Here is a 13,961-nt window from a genome sequence, read left to right on the forward strand (position 1 = left end):
GACATGAGGTGCAGAGGCACTGAGGAGCAGAGGCGCTGAGGTGCAGAGGCGCTAAGGTGCAGAGGCGCTGAGGAGCAGAGGCGCTGAGGTGCAGAGGCGCTGAGGAGCAGAGGCGCTGAGGTGCAGAGGCGCTGAGCAGAGGACATGAGGTGCAGAGGCTCTGAGGTGCAGAGGCGCTGAGGTGCAGAGGCTCTGAGGAGCAGAGGCCCTGAGGTGCAGAGGCGCTGAGGAGCAGAGGCGCTGAGGTGCAGAGGCGCTGAGCAGAGGACATGAGGTGCAGAGGCTCTGAGGTGCAGAGGCGCTGAGGTGCAGAGGCTCTGAGGAGCAGAGGCCCTGAGGTGCAGTCACTGTGGAGCAGAGGCCCTGAGGTGCAGAGGCCCTGAGGAGCAGAGGCCCTGAGGTGCAGAGTCACTGTGGAGCAGAGGCACTGAGGTGTGATACTTGAGTGGGTGCTTTTCAGCATGCAGAGAGCTGGGACAAGGCCGCTCGGTTTGGTACTTTGTCCCTACCCTGCGTCTCTGGAAGTTGCTGCTCTGTGGCAGGGCATCACAGGCTACATGGACAGGATCAGCTGGACTTGCTGGTTCAGGGGTCTTTAACGCCTCCAATAAGGACACTGAGGGGCTGAAGCATGCCTAGAGAAGGGCAGTGAGGCTGGGGAAAGGTCTGGAGAACAGGGCTGGTGAGGAGCAGCTGAGGCAGCTGGGGGTGTTTATTCTGGAGAAGAGGCTGAGGGAGACCACCTGGATCTCTGCAGCTCCTGAAAGGAGGTTTGAGCCAGGTGGTGGTTGGGCTCTTGCCCATAGTAACAAGTAAAGAGGAAAGGAGATGGCCTCAAGTTGCACCAGGGGGAGGTTTAGATTGGACATTAGGAAAAACTTCCTCACTGAAAGGGTTCTCAAGCACTGGCACAGGCTGCCCAGGCAGGGTGTTGAATCCTCATCCCAGGAGGGGTTCCAACAAGGTGTGATGTGGTGCTGAGGGACATGGGTTAGCAGTGGACTTGTAAATGTTGTGTTAATGGTTGGACTCATGAGCACAAAGGTCTTTCCCAGCCTAAATGATACTTCTGTGACTCTCAGCATGACCAAGGGTAGCTGGCAGAGGCATGCAGGTACACTGAGTTCAGTTTGAGACAAGAAAGAAGCTCAAGTATTGAAAACAGGAATTAGTTACCTACTGCAGCATCATCACAGAGCAGCTTGCTTGTAAGGAGGGATTTGTCGCTGGTCTCCAGCATGTGTCTTCACTGTGTTCCAGTGCAGATGCTGGAGAGATGTGGATTTGATGGGTGAGCTGTCCAGTGGGTAAGGAATTGGTTGGGTGATGGCATCCAGAGGGGAGTGGTCAACAGCTCAATGTCCAGGTGGAGATGGGTGACAAGTGGTGTCCCTCAAGGCTCTGCACTGGGACCACTGCTGTTCAATGTCTTCATCAATGGCACAGAGAGTGAGACTGAGGCACCCTCAGCAAGTCTGCAGGTGACACCAAGCTGAGTGCTGTGGTTGCTAAGTCTGAAGGACAGGATGGAGGCATCCAGAGGCACCTGGCCAGGCTGGAGAGGTGGCTAAGGAGAACCTCAGAAGGTTCAACAAGGCAAAGGGCAAGGTCCTGCATCTGGCTCAGGGCAATCCTAGGGATCAGTCCAGGCTGGGGGAGGATGAGATTGAGAGCAGCCCTGCAGAGAAGGACTTGGGGTGCTGGTGGGGGAGAAGCTGGACAGGAGCCAGCAGTGTGAGCTTGCAGCACAGAAGGCCAAGGGCAGCCTGGGCTGCATCCAAAGCAATGTGGCCAGAGATGGAGAGAGAGGATTCTGCCCTCTGCTCTGCTGTGTAAGACCTCACCTGCAGTGCTGTGTCCAGCTCTGGAGCCCTCAGCACAGCAAGGACATGGACCTGATGGAGAGGCTCCAGAGGAGGTCACCAAGATAGGCAGCTCTGCCAGGAGGCCAGGCTGAGGGAGCTGGGGGTGTTCAGCCTGGAGAAGAGAAGGCTCCAGGCAGCCCTAAGAGCAGCCTGCCAGGACCTGAAGGGGGCTCCAAGAAGGCTGCAGAGGGACTGTTGGCAAAGGCCTGCAGGGACAGGAGCAGGGGCAATGGTTTGGAATGAGAGCAGAGCAGATTGAGATTGGATGTGAGCAACAAGTTCTGCAGCAGGAGGCTGCTGGGACACTGCAAGAGGTTGCCCAGGGAGGTGGTTGAGGCCCCATGCCTGGAGATATCCAAGGTGAGGCTGGAGAAGGCTGTGAGCAACCTGCTGTAGTGGAGGATGTCCCTGCTGAGTGCAGGGGGTTGGACTGGATGGCCTTTGGAGGTCCCTTCCAACCCAAACCATTCTATCATTCTATGGTTAGTCCCTGAGTTTGCAAAGCAAGAGACCATTTCCAGGCTGCCATCCCAGAGGACAAAGCAGACTGCTCCTTACAAGCAATCTGTGCCTTTAATTATTTTATTAGTGCTGCAGATTGTAACTGACAGAGCAATGAGGATTGACTCTTGCTGCAGGAAAGCAGCTTGACCAGGGCTGCTTATCCTGGTGAATACATGGAATTTAGTTTAATAGCAGGAAAAAAACTTAGGCTCCTTGTGGTTTATCTCATTGAGGTGCTTTCCATAATTCCAAGAGTGATTCCCACATCTTTAATCTGGGTAAGAGACAAAAAAGACAGAGCTGCATTGGGGTGGTGAGGGACTTGGAAGAGCTCTGATTCTGTCCTGAAATGTCCATTGCTGAAGTTCTATCACTCAGCCTCAACTCACTCCACAGTGATATAACCCCACAGCCTCCCTCTGGTCCTTGGTCTTCCTTAACCCCCTCCTATCTTTCTGAGGGCCTTCTGCTGCAGCACCTCAGATCTTCCACATGCACTTTCCATGAAGGGGCTGTATTTCTCCTCTTCCTTACACCTGACTTGCTCCAAAAGAACCAGCCTGAGGGACTCAGCCTCAGAGGGCCCACAGCTGCAGTCAGTACTCCCTCAATAATGATCTCTTTCTGCACAAAGCAATGGATTTCCCTCAGCTCCACCTCCCAGGGCCGACCTGGCGCTGCAGACAGAGGGATTCTGAGCGTGCCACAATCTCCTTGCAGCATTTAACCTGCAATGCTGCTCAGGAAATCACACCACCGACTTTTCAAGAGTAGCAGCCATAAAATTGGTTGGTTGGTTGATTGATTGATTGGTTGGTTGGTTGATTGGATGGTTGGTTGATTGGTTGATTGGTTGACTGATTGGTTGATTGGTTGGTTGGTTGGTTGGTTGGTTGGTTGGTTGGTTGGTTGGTTGGTTGGTTGGTTGGTTGGTTGTGTTTTTCCCCCCAGTTCTTCCTTTTGCTCTTGCAAAACAATTCAGAATTTTTCTACCTCTGTCTCCCCATCCACTGGAAAACACTTAGGATATGCTTTGGCAAAACTGAAGGAAACCTCTAAAAGGAAAAGCTGCTCTGGAGCCAGAGGGAACAGAGATCTGCCATGAGGTTTTCCCACATGTAAGAGAAAACAGCCAACCTTTCTCTGTGCTATGGAAGGCAGCAGCATAGGTGCTGGAAAAAGCATTTCCTAAGGTCAGCAAAACGCAAGCCCACAGCCACAAGCATCAGGAAGCATTTTATCCACCTAAAGTGTGCTTTCACAAATCAAACTACAGGCTGCCTGTCAAGTTAGAAACCTCTCTGAGCAGCTTTTCAAGTGCCTCCTCCCTTTTATCCTGGTGCCACAGGTACCCTGCATGCTTTACACTAAGGCAGGAGTTTCATCACAGCCTTTCGTCCTCTGTCGGTTGCTCTGCCTGCTGCATGCATGCAGTTTCTGCACTGGAACCACAAAAGCAAACTAGGAAAAGAATCTGAGCTTCCTCTCTTGCCTGGACTGCAGTGCAGAGCCTGCCAAAGCTAGGGCTGAGGCTTGCTGGAAATGCAATTCCTTTGAAATTGAAGGTTGGGTTTGAAGCAGTCAGGAATCTTTTCTTCCTTTTCTCTTTCTTTAACTCTCTCCTATTCTCACTGAGCAGTTGCAGGGAGCTCAGGGCTTCCCTGTGCTTCAGTGACTGCCAGGAAAGAGGGGGTGGCCAGAAGAGCCAGCCACACCAGTGCTGGGGGCAGGAACTCTCAGTGTTCAGCAGCCCTTGCCCTGTAGCAACCACCCCAGGAATCTCTGCGGTGCGGCAGAATGTGGCAGGCGGCACCAAAACCTTCTCAGCCTCACAGAGACTCTCAAACTACCTCTGCTCTGCTGGGAGGAAAGTCAGGTCTTAGGAGCTGCTTCTGGATCTGTAGGTCTTTTATCTCACAGTGATGCCTGCAAGGAGTTGCTGTCACTGTGCTTTACCTCACTCCTGACAGCGACACGTGTTGGGGAAAGCTGCTGAAGCAGTGAGCTGGAGTAGGTTGAGGTTGGCTGCTCCTGGCACAGAACTGAAACCCCTGGAAGCTGGCAAGGCATCATGTGCCTTGTGGCCAGAGTGATGCCACAGCAGGGCACAGCAAGCCATGCTTCTGGCTTGGACCACATATGATCCCAAGTGGATTTGACTAGCATCACTGAAACCCTCCAGGGGCAGCTGGAGCTCTAGCTCAGTGGCTTTCAATACTGCACAAAGCTCTTTTTGGCTAGCAGAGATGACACAGCCTTTCCCATAGCATACAGTGCACAACACTTACCCCCTCTTGCTCTTTCAAGGACTGCTAGATAAAGACATCTGCTCAAGCATGAAGAACTAAATCACTAGAACAGACAACTGATCTGAACTCTTTTGAACCCAGCTACTTTACAACTGACTCAGCAGGACAGAACCAGCTGTAGCGGGGTATGCACAGAGTCCATCCCTTTTTGTCTGCTTTCATCCCAGGTCTCTGTCGACCATGGTGCCAGAGCCCTACCTCTCAGGTGGCTGGGAAGGAAGAAAAGCTTCCTAGGTCTGCCTCTGCCCAGAGCTCAGCTGGGAGGTGTGCTGAGCCCCAGAGTGGAACACAGCAGGCAGGCCTACCCCTGTCTGATGAGGCCAGTCCATCCCCACATTTCTGACATGCTGTTTCCCAGCCCCAGCTCTGGTCTACAAGGCTCTGGAGTGGAAATCCTCATGTCCCAGAGCGGGCCCCAAGAAGCTGAGTGTGCTCTCTGGCAGCATGCCTGACCTAAGCCACACATCAATGCCCCTGCTGCCAGCTGCTGGGCAGTGCCAGCTGCTGGGCAGTGCCAGCCCCTGCACAGGGGACCTGTACTCACAGCTCTCACAGCGGCTCCCGGTGTAGCCAGCCAGGCAGGCACATCTGTAGGCACCGCTTTTCTCCAGGATGCATGTCCCATCGTGCAGACATGGAGAGGAGGAACAGGCTAGAAAAGAAAAGCAAGAACATCCATGGGGCTCTCGTAGGCTGGGAGGTCTGCCTGCCTTCCCTCACCACAGCTGTGCTTCCCAGCACACATCCTGCAGGAGTGCTGGGGAGTCTGGAGGAGGGAAGGCTGAGAGGAGCCCTCAGCAATGCCTAACAAATCTCTGCAGGGTGGCTGTCAGGAGGATGGAGCCAGGCTACTCTCTGTGGTAGCCAAGGATAGGACAAAGGGCAAATAATGTAAACTCATGGTTTAGTTGGTTGGTTGGTGTTGGATGATAGGTTGGACATGATGATCTTGAAGGTCTCTTCCAACCTGGTTTGGTTCGGTTCTATTCTATTCTATTCCATTCCATTCCATTCTATTCTATCACAGGATCACAGGAAAGTCCACCTCAACATGAGGAAAACCTTCTTTACTCTGAGGGTGCTGGAGCCCTGGAGCAGGCTGCCCAGAGAGGTTGTGGAGCCTCCTGCTCTGGAGACTTTCCAACCCCACATGGATGTGTTCCTGTGTGAGCTGGGGAGGGACTTCTCAGGATCTCAGGCAGTGATAGGACTAGGGGGAATGGAATGAAGCTGGAGGTGGGGAGATTGAGGCTGGAGGGGAGGAGGAAGTTCTTCCCCATGAGAGTGGTGAAGCCCTGGAATGGGTTGTGCAGGGAGGTGGTTGGGGCCCTGTCCCTGGAGGTGTTTAAGGCCAGGCTGGCTGAGGCTGTGGCCAGGCTGATCTAGTGTGGGGTGTCCCTGCCCATGGCAGGGGGGTTGGAAGTAGATGATCCTTGTGGTCCCTTCCAACCCTGACTGATACTATGATGCTATGACCTGCCCTGGGTGCTCTGCTCTGGCAGGGGGCTTGGACTGGATGATCTCTGGAGGTGCCTTCCAACCTCTATGAGTCTGTGGTTCTAAGGCACAGTAAAGGGCCTAATGCACACCCAAAACCCCTCTGCTCTTTCTCACTGGAGAGGGGACCTTACAGGGCTGGGCAGTTCTTTTCCCCACATTCCTCACTCTCTCTTAACATTTCCCTTCAGCTGCAGTCAAGCGGTGAGAAAGATTTGTGGAGGAAAAACAATTTACAGCAAGTTCCAACAGTGTTTAAAGCTTCACCTAAGTTAAAGAAGTTCAACATCAATTTATCTTCTTCTTGCCATTCACCTCAGAGCTTAGGATAAGTTCTGGGATCCATGGTTCTGGTGAGGTTTTATTCTGGGCCTAAAATCTTGTCATCACAGACTTGCTCTGCCATCACAGACTTGCTCTGCAATCACAGACTTTGACAGTTGCTTTGCACCTGAGGAGTGCTTTGGTGTTGGGTTAGGGAAGCTCTGACTGGCCACGCTGACCCTCTCCAACCTGATCTCCTTCCATGCCCAGGTGACTGCCTGGTGGATGTGGGGCAGGCTGTGGATGTGGTCTGCCTGGACCTCAGCAAGGCCTTTGCCACCATCCCCCACAGCAAACTGCTGGCCAAGCTGTCAGCCCCTGGCTGGGACAGCAGCACTCTGAGCTGGGTTAGGAACTGGCTGGAGGCTGAGCCCAGAGAGTGGTGGTGAATGGTGCCACAGCCAGCTGGCAGCCAGGCACCAGTGGTGTGCCCCAGGGATCAGTGCTGGGCCCTGTGCTCTTTAACATCTTCATTGATGATCTGGAGGAGGGCATTGAGTCCAGCATCAGCAAATGTGCAGATGAAACCAAGCTGGGGGCAGATGTTGGTCAGTGAGAGGGCAGAAGGGCTCTGCAGAGGGACCTTGCCAGGCTGGACAGATGGGCAGAGGCCAACAGGATGGCATTCAACAAGTCCAAGTGCCAGGGGCTGCACTTTGGCCACAGTAACCCCAGGCAGAGCTACAGGCTGGGGTCAGAGAGGCTGAGAGCAGCCAGGCAGAGAGGGACCTGGGGGTGCTGATTGACAGCTGCCTGAACATGAGCCTGCAGTGTGCCCAGGTGGCCAAGAAGGCCAATGGCATCCTGGCCTGCATCAGGAAGAGTGTGGCCAGCAGGAGCAGGGAGGTCATTGTGCCCTGTGCTCAGCACTGGTTAGGCCACACCTTGAGTCCTGTGTCCAGTTCTGGGCTCCTCAGTTTCAGAAGGACATTGAGAGACTTGAAGGTGTCCAGAGAAGGGCAACAAGGCTGGGGAGAGGCCTTGAGCACAGCCCTGTGAGGAGAGGCTGAGGGAGCTGGGGTTGCTTAGCCTGGAGAAGAGGAGGCTCAGGGGAGACCTCATTGCCCTCTCCAACTCCCTGAAGGGAGGTTGTAGCCAGGTGGGGGGTGGTCTCTTCTCTCAGGCACCCAGCACCAGAACAAGAGGACACAGTCTCAAGCTGTGCCAGGGGAGGTTTAGGCTGGAGGTGAGAAGAAAGTTCTTCACTGAGAGAGTCATTTGTCATTGGGATGTGCTGCCCAGGGAGGTGGTGAAGTCCCCATCCCTGGAGGTGTTCAAGAGGAGATTGGATGTGGCACTTGGTGCCATGGTCTAGTCATGAGGTCTGTGGTGACAGCTTGGACTGGATGATCCTCGAGGTCTCTTCCAACCTTAGTGATACTGTGACACTGTGACCCCAAGCCTGCAAGGAAGCCCTTGCACACCACAAGTCCAGTAGTGATGCAGTTCAAGCTGTCCAAATGAGGATCAGTGAGTACCAGTATGAGCAGCGGTGTCATTTGACACCAGCAGATTCCAGTGTGCACTAAGCCAGGCTCCTTTTGACTGCCTGCTCTGTGGGCAGAGGAGCAGCTAGAGCAGCACTGATCCTCAAAAAGACAGATGAAGAAAGCAGTCACTCTTGGATTATTTTCCAAACTGAGTGTGGGGTTTAGCAGACAGAAAGCAGAGCTGAAATCTCTTTCAGCCAGTCTTTCAGTATCTCCAACACCAAGGATCCTCAGGATCTAGTGCCCTCCTTCAACTCTGTCTTAACACAACAAGACCCTGCAGCAAACTTCACATCTTGATCCACAGCAGTTCAGTTTCACAGAATCATGGAAACACAGAATGGTTTGGGTTGGAAGGGACCTCCAGAGCTCATCCAGTCCAACCCCCTGCACTCAGCAAGGACATCCTCCACTACAGCAGGCTGCTCACAGCCTTCTCCAGCCTCACCTTGGAGAGCTCCAGGCATGGGGCCTCAACCACCTCTCTCCTTCTCTCTTCTCCCCATCCCTCCTTCCCCACCCCACTCACTCTTCTGAACTGCTCCCATGGCTGTGCTGGCATTTCTCAGCTCCTTAGTGGTTGAGCTTAACTCCTTGGTAAGGGTGAAATGCACACCCAGGGGCACTGCATGCACCCAGCCAATCCTGCCACAGAAGGCACAGTGCACACAGAGCAAAGGCAGCACAGGTCTCCAGCAGACTCATTGAGCTGCAGAGGTCTTCTCACCCTGAACCCAGCAGTAAATATGCTGAAAGATCACAGAACCCTAGAGGGGTTTGGGTTGGAAGAGACCTCCAAAGGCCATCCAGTCCAAACCCCCTGCACTCAGCAGGGACATCCTCCACTACAGCAGGTTGCTCACAGCCTTCTCCAGCCTCACCTTGAATGCCTCCAGGCGTGAGGCCTCAACCACCTCCCTGGGCAACCTCTTGCAGTGTCCCAGCAGCCTCCTGGGGCAGAACTTGTTGCTCACATCCAATCTCAATCTGCTCTGCTCTCATTTCAAACCATTGCCCCTGCTCCTGTCCCTGCAGGCCTTTGCCAACAGTCCCTCTGCAGCCTTCTTGGAGCTCCCTTTGGGTACCAGAAGGTCACTATTAGGCCTGCCTGGAGCTTTCTCTTCTCCAGGCTGAACACCCCCAGCTCCCTCAGCCTGGCCTCGTGGCAGAGGTGCTCCAGCTCAGGCTGACTACAAAACCATACTCTCTGCCACCTTGAAGAACAATCTGAGCATGGTTGGCAACTTCCAGGTTCAATTTTGAAATAAGACTTGCTAGCAGGGTCTGTATTCCAATGGCTCTGCCAAGCAGCTTTGTCCTTCCACCCTGAGCACACCAATTACTTCAAGACGAATCTTGGCAGCAGCCACTGAGTGTTGCAAGCACAACAAACCTGCCCTAGGACACCTGTGCTGAGGTTGTCTACTGTTATATTTAAAGCATTCCATCTCTGCTGCAGTCCAGAAGGACACAGAGCAGAATCCTCAGTCTTCCCTGCAAAGACTTTGATTCATCCTATATCCAGATGGCAAGAGGCAAGAAATACAGAGGTGCCACACATTGATTTCTCTGGAGTCTTCATGTAACAGCAATATGGAATGGAATGGAATGGAATGGAATGGAATGGAATGGAATGGAATGGAATGGAATGGAATGGAATGGAATGGAATGGAATGGAATAGAATTAACCAGGTTAGAAAAGACCTTTGAGGTCATCAAGCCCAACCTATCACCCAACACCATCTGATCAACTAAACCATAGAATAGAATAGAATAGAATAGAATAGAATAGAATAGAATAGAATAGAATAGAATAGAATAGACCAGACCAGGTTGGAAAAGACCTCAGAGATCATTGATTCCAACCTCTCACCCAACACCATCTGATCAACTAAACCATGGCACCAAGTGCCTCAGCCAGGCTCTTCCTAAACACCTCCAGGGATGGTGACTCCACCACCTCCCTGGGCAGCACATCCCAATGGCCAATCTCTCTTGCTGGGAAGAACTTTCTCCTCACCTCCAGCCTAAACCTCCCCTGGCACAGCTTGAGACTGTGTCCTCTTGTTCTGGTGCTGCTTGCCTGGGAGCAACCCCCACCTGGCTACAACCTCCCTTCAGGTAGTTGCAGAGAGCAAGAAGGTCTCCCCTGAGCCTCCTCTTCTCCAGGCTAAGCAACCCCAGCTCCCTCAGCCTCTCCTCACAGGGCTGGGCAATGAATGACTTCATTGAGGACTGAGGCCTGACTAAGGACAGGAATTCCTTTGTTGCAGGGCATAACTATGGCAATTGTACTGTATCCAACCGACCTCAAATCTCACTGAGGGAGGGGAGGGGAAGCAGAAGACCCTGTACAGGCTGACATGTTGCAGCTGATGGTCTGAAGCCAGGGCACTTTCAGCTTTGTCTCCTGGTTCTGTGGCAGTGAGCATGTCCAAGTGAAGGAGGATGAGTGCCAGACGCTGCCTGAACATGCCTGATGCTCAGGAGCACTAAATGCTTCTCTGTTGAGGGGAGTGGTGGTTTCCTGGCTCCAGCCAAACCATGTGGGACAGCACTGCCAAAGGCTGTGTCAGAGTTCACTGGCTTGGGGGTACACAAAGGAAAGTGCTGCTGAAATCAGCAACAGGCTTTCATCTAACTAGATCCAGTAGACATCTGATCCCTGAGAGGCCCTCCCCATCTGGCTCCCCAGCTGAAGGCTGCTGGGGGGAAATCTAGTCACTCCTGCCAATTACTGGGTGCCACTTGACCCTGGGAATGGGATGGGAAGTAGAGCTGCTTCCAGAGCAGGCAGTGCAGCAAGCTGTCCTTTGGTAACTGCAGGTGCAGTGGCCTCCCCTAAAGGGGCTTCACAGCTTATTTTGCAGCAACACAACCAGGCAGTTGAACCAGTGACCCCTGTGCAGTCAGGGCCCCCGCTTCAGCAAGCTGAGAACTACCAGCCTGCTCACAGCTTGGGCCAAGGCAAGACAGAAAGGGAAGGAACTCAAGTCTGACAGCACAAGAGACTTCTTCAGCCTTCTCCGTCACACCACTGTGGTGCTGGGCCATCAGATCGTGGGCTGCCCAGGGAGGCGATGGAGTCATGGTCCCTGGAGGTGTTCAAAACGGGACTGGATGTGGCACTTGGAGCCATGGTTTAGTTGTCAGGAGGTGTTGGGTGATAGGTTGGGCTTGATCTCTGAGGTCTTTTCCAGCCTTATTGATTCTATGATTGTATGATCACCTCCATGGCCTGGTCCCCATCCTGTAAGCAGCAGCTGCTGCTGCTGTCACCCACAGCACAGGGCATTGCTCTAGCAAGCTCTCTGCAGCCTGTTCCAGGGATCTCAGCTTATCCACAGTGCTGTGCAGAGAGGGAAGTTTCAGGAGCAATGCCTGAGTTTGCAGTGTGCTGCCAGAGCTTTCAGCGCTGTGCTGCCCCTGCTTTTCACTCCATGCTGCTCCACGCACCCTGTACTCTCTGCCTGAGCCGTCCTGCTGGCCAGGTTAATGCTCCACATGAAAAGACACTGCCAGCCTTTTAAAAGCTTTTCACGCTGGGCCAGAACAGCCTCATAATGAAGTGCACAGTAAGAGCTCCTCACAAACTCTAAGAAGCCCTCTGCAACGTGCTCTGTGTGGATTACCACACTTGCAGCCACCCAGCCTCAGAAGAATTACGGCTGAAAATGGGGCGGAAATAAAGCGCCGAGCAGCCTTTGAATACCAAGTGCTCCCTGCTGGGCAGGGGAAACAGGCCGGCTGCAGCTCCCACCATATGGAGAACCTCAGCTCCCGGAGTGTAGGCAGCCCTTACGCAACACAGCCCCCGCCGCAGCCGCTGCTTCTCTAGCGCCTCTCCTGCTGCCAGCCCGGGCCAGCCAGCCGCAGCTAACTGCTCTGCCCTGCTGCTAGCAGGTAGGAAGGGTTTACAGCCGGAGGCACCGCACCCAGCGCTTCACAGCTGGCAGGCTGCTGCTCACACCCCCGGTCTTTGCTAACAGCTGATCCACTCAGAGCTCTGAGTCTTTGCAGAAGGCTTAGAGAAACCACCTGAGCTTCAACAAGGCCAAGGGCCAGGTCCTGCAAGTGGGTCACCACAGCCCCAAGCACTAGACTAGACTAGACTAGACTAGACTAGACTAGAATAGACTAGACTAGACTAGAATAGAATAGAATAGAATAGAATAGAATAGAATAGAATAGAATAGAATAGAATAGAATAGAATAGAATAGGATAGAATAGAATAGAATAGAATTAACCAGGTTGGGAAAGACCTCAGAGATCATCCAGTCCAACCTCTCACCCAACACCATCTGATCAACTCAACCATGGCACCAAGTGCCTCAGCCAGGCTCTGCCTAAACACCTCCAGGGATAGTGACTGCACCACCTCCCTGGGCAGCACATCCCAATGGCCAATCTCTCTTGCTGGGAAGAATTTCTTCCTAACATCCAGCCTAAACCTCCCCTGGCACAGCTTGAGACTACAGGCTTGGAGTAGTGTGGCTGGAAATCTGCCTGGCAGAAAGGGACCTAGGGGACAAGCAGCAGAATAGGAGCCAGCAGTGTGCCCAGGGGGCCAAGAAAGCCAAAGGCCTCCTGGCTGGGATCAGCAGTGCTGTGTCCAGCAGGAGCAGGGAGGGGATTGTCCCCTGGCACTCAGCTCTGGGGAGGCCACAGCTGGAGTGCTGTGTCCAGCTTTGGGCAGCTCAATCCAAGAGAGATGTGGAGGTGCTGGAGCCAGGGCAGAGCAGGGCAAGGAAGCTGGGAAGGGCCTGGAGAAGAAATCTGATGGAGAGAGACTGAAGGAGCTGGGGATGGTTAGTGTGAAAGAGAGGAGGCTGAGGGGAGACCTCCTGGCTGTCTACAGCTCCCTGAAAGGAGGCTGTGGAGAGGCTGCTGCTGGTCTCTTCTCACAGGGAATTAGTGACAGAACAAGAGGAATGGCCTCAAGCTGCCACTGGGGAGGTTCAAACTGGACCTTAGGAAAACATTTTTCCCATCAAGAGTGGTCAGGGATTGGAAAGTGCTGCCCAGGGAGGTGGTGGAGTCCCCAAGCCTGGCTGTGTTTGAAGGTGGTTTGGCTGTGGTGCTTGGGGCTATGGTTTAGGGGTGAGCCTTGCAGAGCAGGGTTCTGGGTTGGACTTGGTGATCCTGAGGAGGCTCTTTTACAACCTGAATGTTTCTGTGATTCCCAAGCCAGATACACCCTGGAGGATGTCAGGAGATGGGGGTCAGCAAGGTATAGGGAAGGCAGGTGATGAAGGTGAGTTAGAGATCCTGGAGGGTTTGCCTACAGCAAAGCTGCAGGCTTGGCTCAGCCTGCTGTGCCTGCACTGTGGGCAGATCTGATCAAAATTCCCTACACAGCTAAACAAGGAAGATCCAGGAGCAGTGCAGAGGCTGCTACCAACGCAGGGGCAAACTGAGGAGCCAGCTACACCTCCAGGGTTATTTTGCAGCCAGAAAGGAAGGATGGGAAGCAGTGTGGGGGACTCAAGCACTGAGTACTACCAAACCCACAAGAGTTCTGGAGCCCTGCTTCTGTCATTCAGAACGCTGAGCTCATCACAGAATGAGAAATGCCTCTTGCTTTTTTTTTTTCCTGTTAAAGAGTCTGTTCTTGGTACAGACTTTGGCCTTTTCAAGCCCTAATCGTGTGATAGAATGAGCCAACCCAGGAGTCACACCAGGGCATTCTCCCTCAGCTGATGGTGAGGCTTTGCATGAAGATTCTGCTCAGGGAGAGAGTGACCCTGCTCCCGCAGGCAGCGTGGGGCAGCCCCGCGACCGCAGGCACACACACACCGCCCCTTCCTCCCTCCCTCCCTCCCTCCCTTTCCTTCTCTGCTCTCAGACGGGAAAGCCTCACACAGCAGCAGCTCTTCTCTGCTGCCTGGCATGCCTGTTCCTCACGCAGGCAGCAGGAATTCAGCCCTCACGCTCAACATGCCACCCCGCGGCTCTCCGCCCTCCCCTGCGC

The 13,961-nt window shown here is 53.6% G+C and overlaps 1 protein-coding gene across 3 annotated transcripts in view; it reads right to left on the bottom strand.

The window, feature by feature from the left end:
- PAMR1 (peptidase domain containing associated with muscle regeneration 1) overlaps window positions 1-13,961 on the bottom strand; it is a 111,637-nt gene that overhangs the window by 44,653 nt on the left and 53,023 nt on the right. For all 3 annotated transcript variants that reach the window (XM_068166815.1, XM_068166814.1, XM_068166816.1), the window contains exon 6: window positions 5,223-5,330. In XM_068166815.1, coding sequence (XP_068022916.1) covers window positions 5,223-5,330 — 108 coding nt within the window. The remainder of the gene's footprint in view (window positions 1-5,222; window positions 5,331-13,961) is intronic.

The sequence above is a fragment of the Melanerpes formicivorus genome, unplaced genomic scaffold, assembly GCF_026170545.1.
Source record: "Melanerpes formicivorus ecotype bairdi unplaced genomic scaffold, bMelFor1.0.p_v2 SCAF_108, whole genome shotgun sequence".
NCBI lineage: Eukaryota > Metazoa > Chordata > Aves > Piciformes > Picidae > Melanerpes > Melanerpes formicivorus.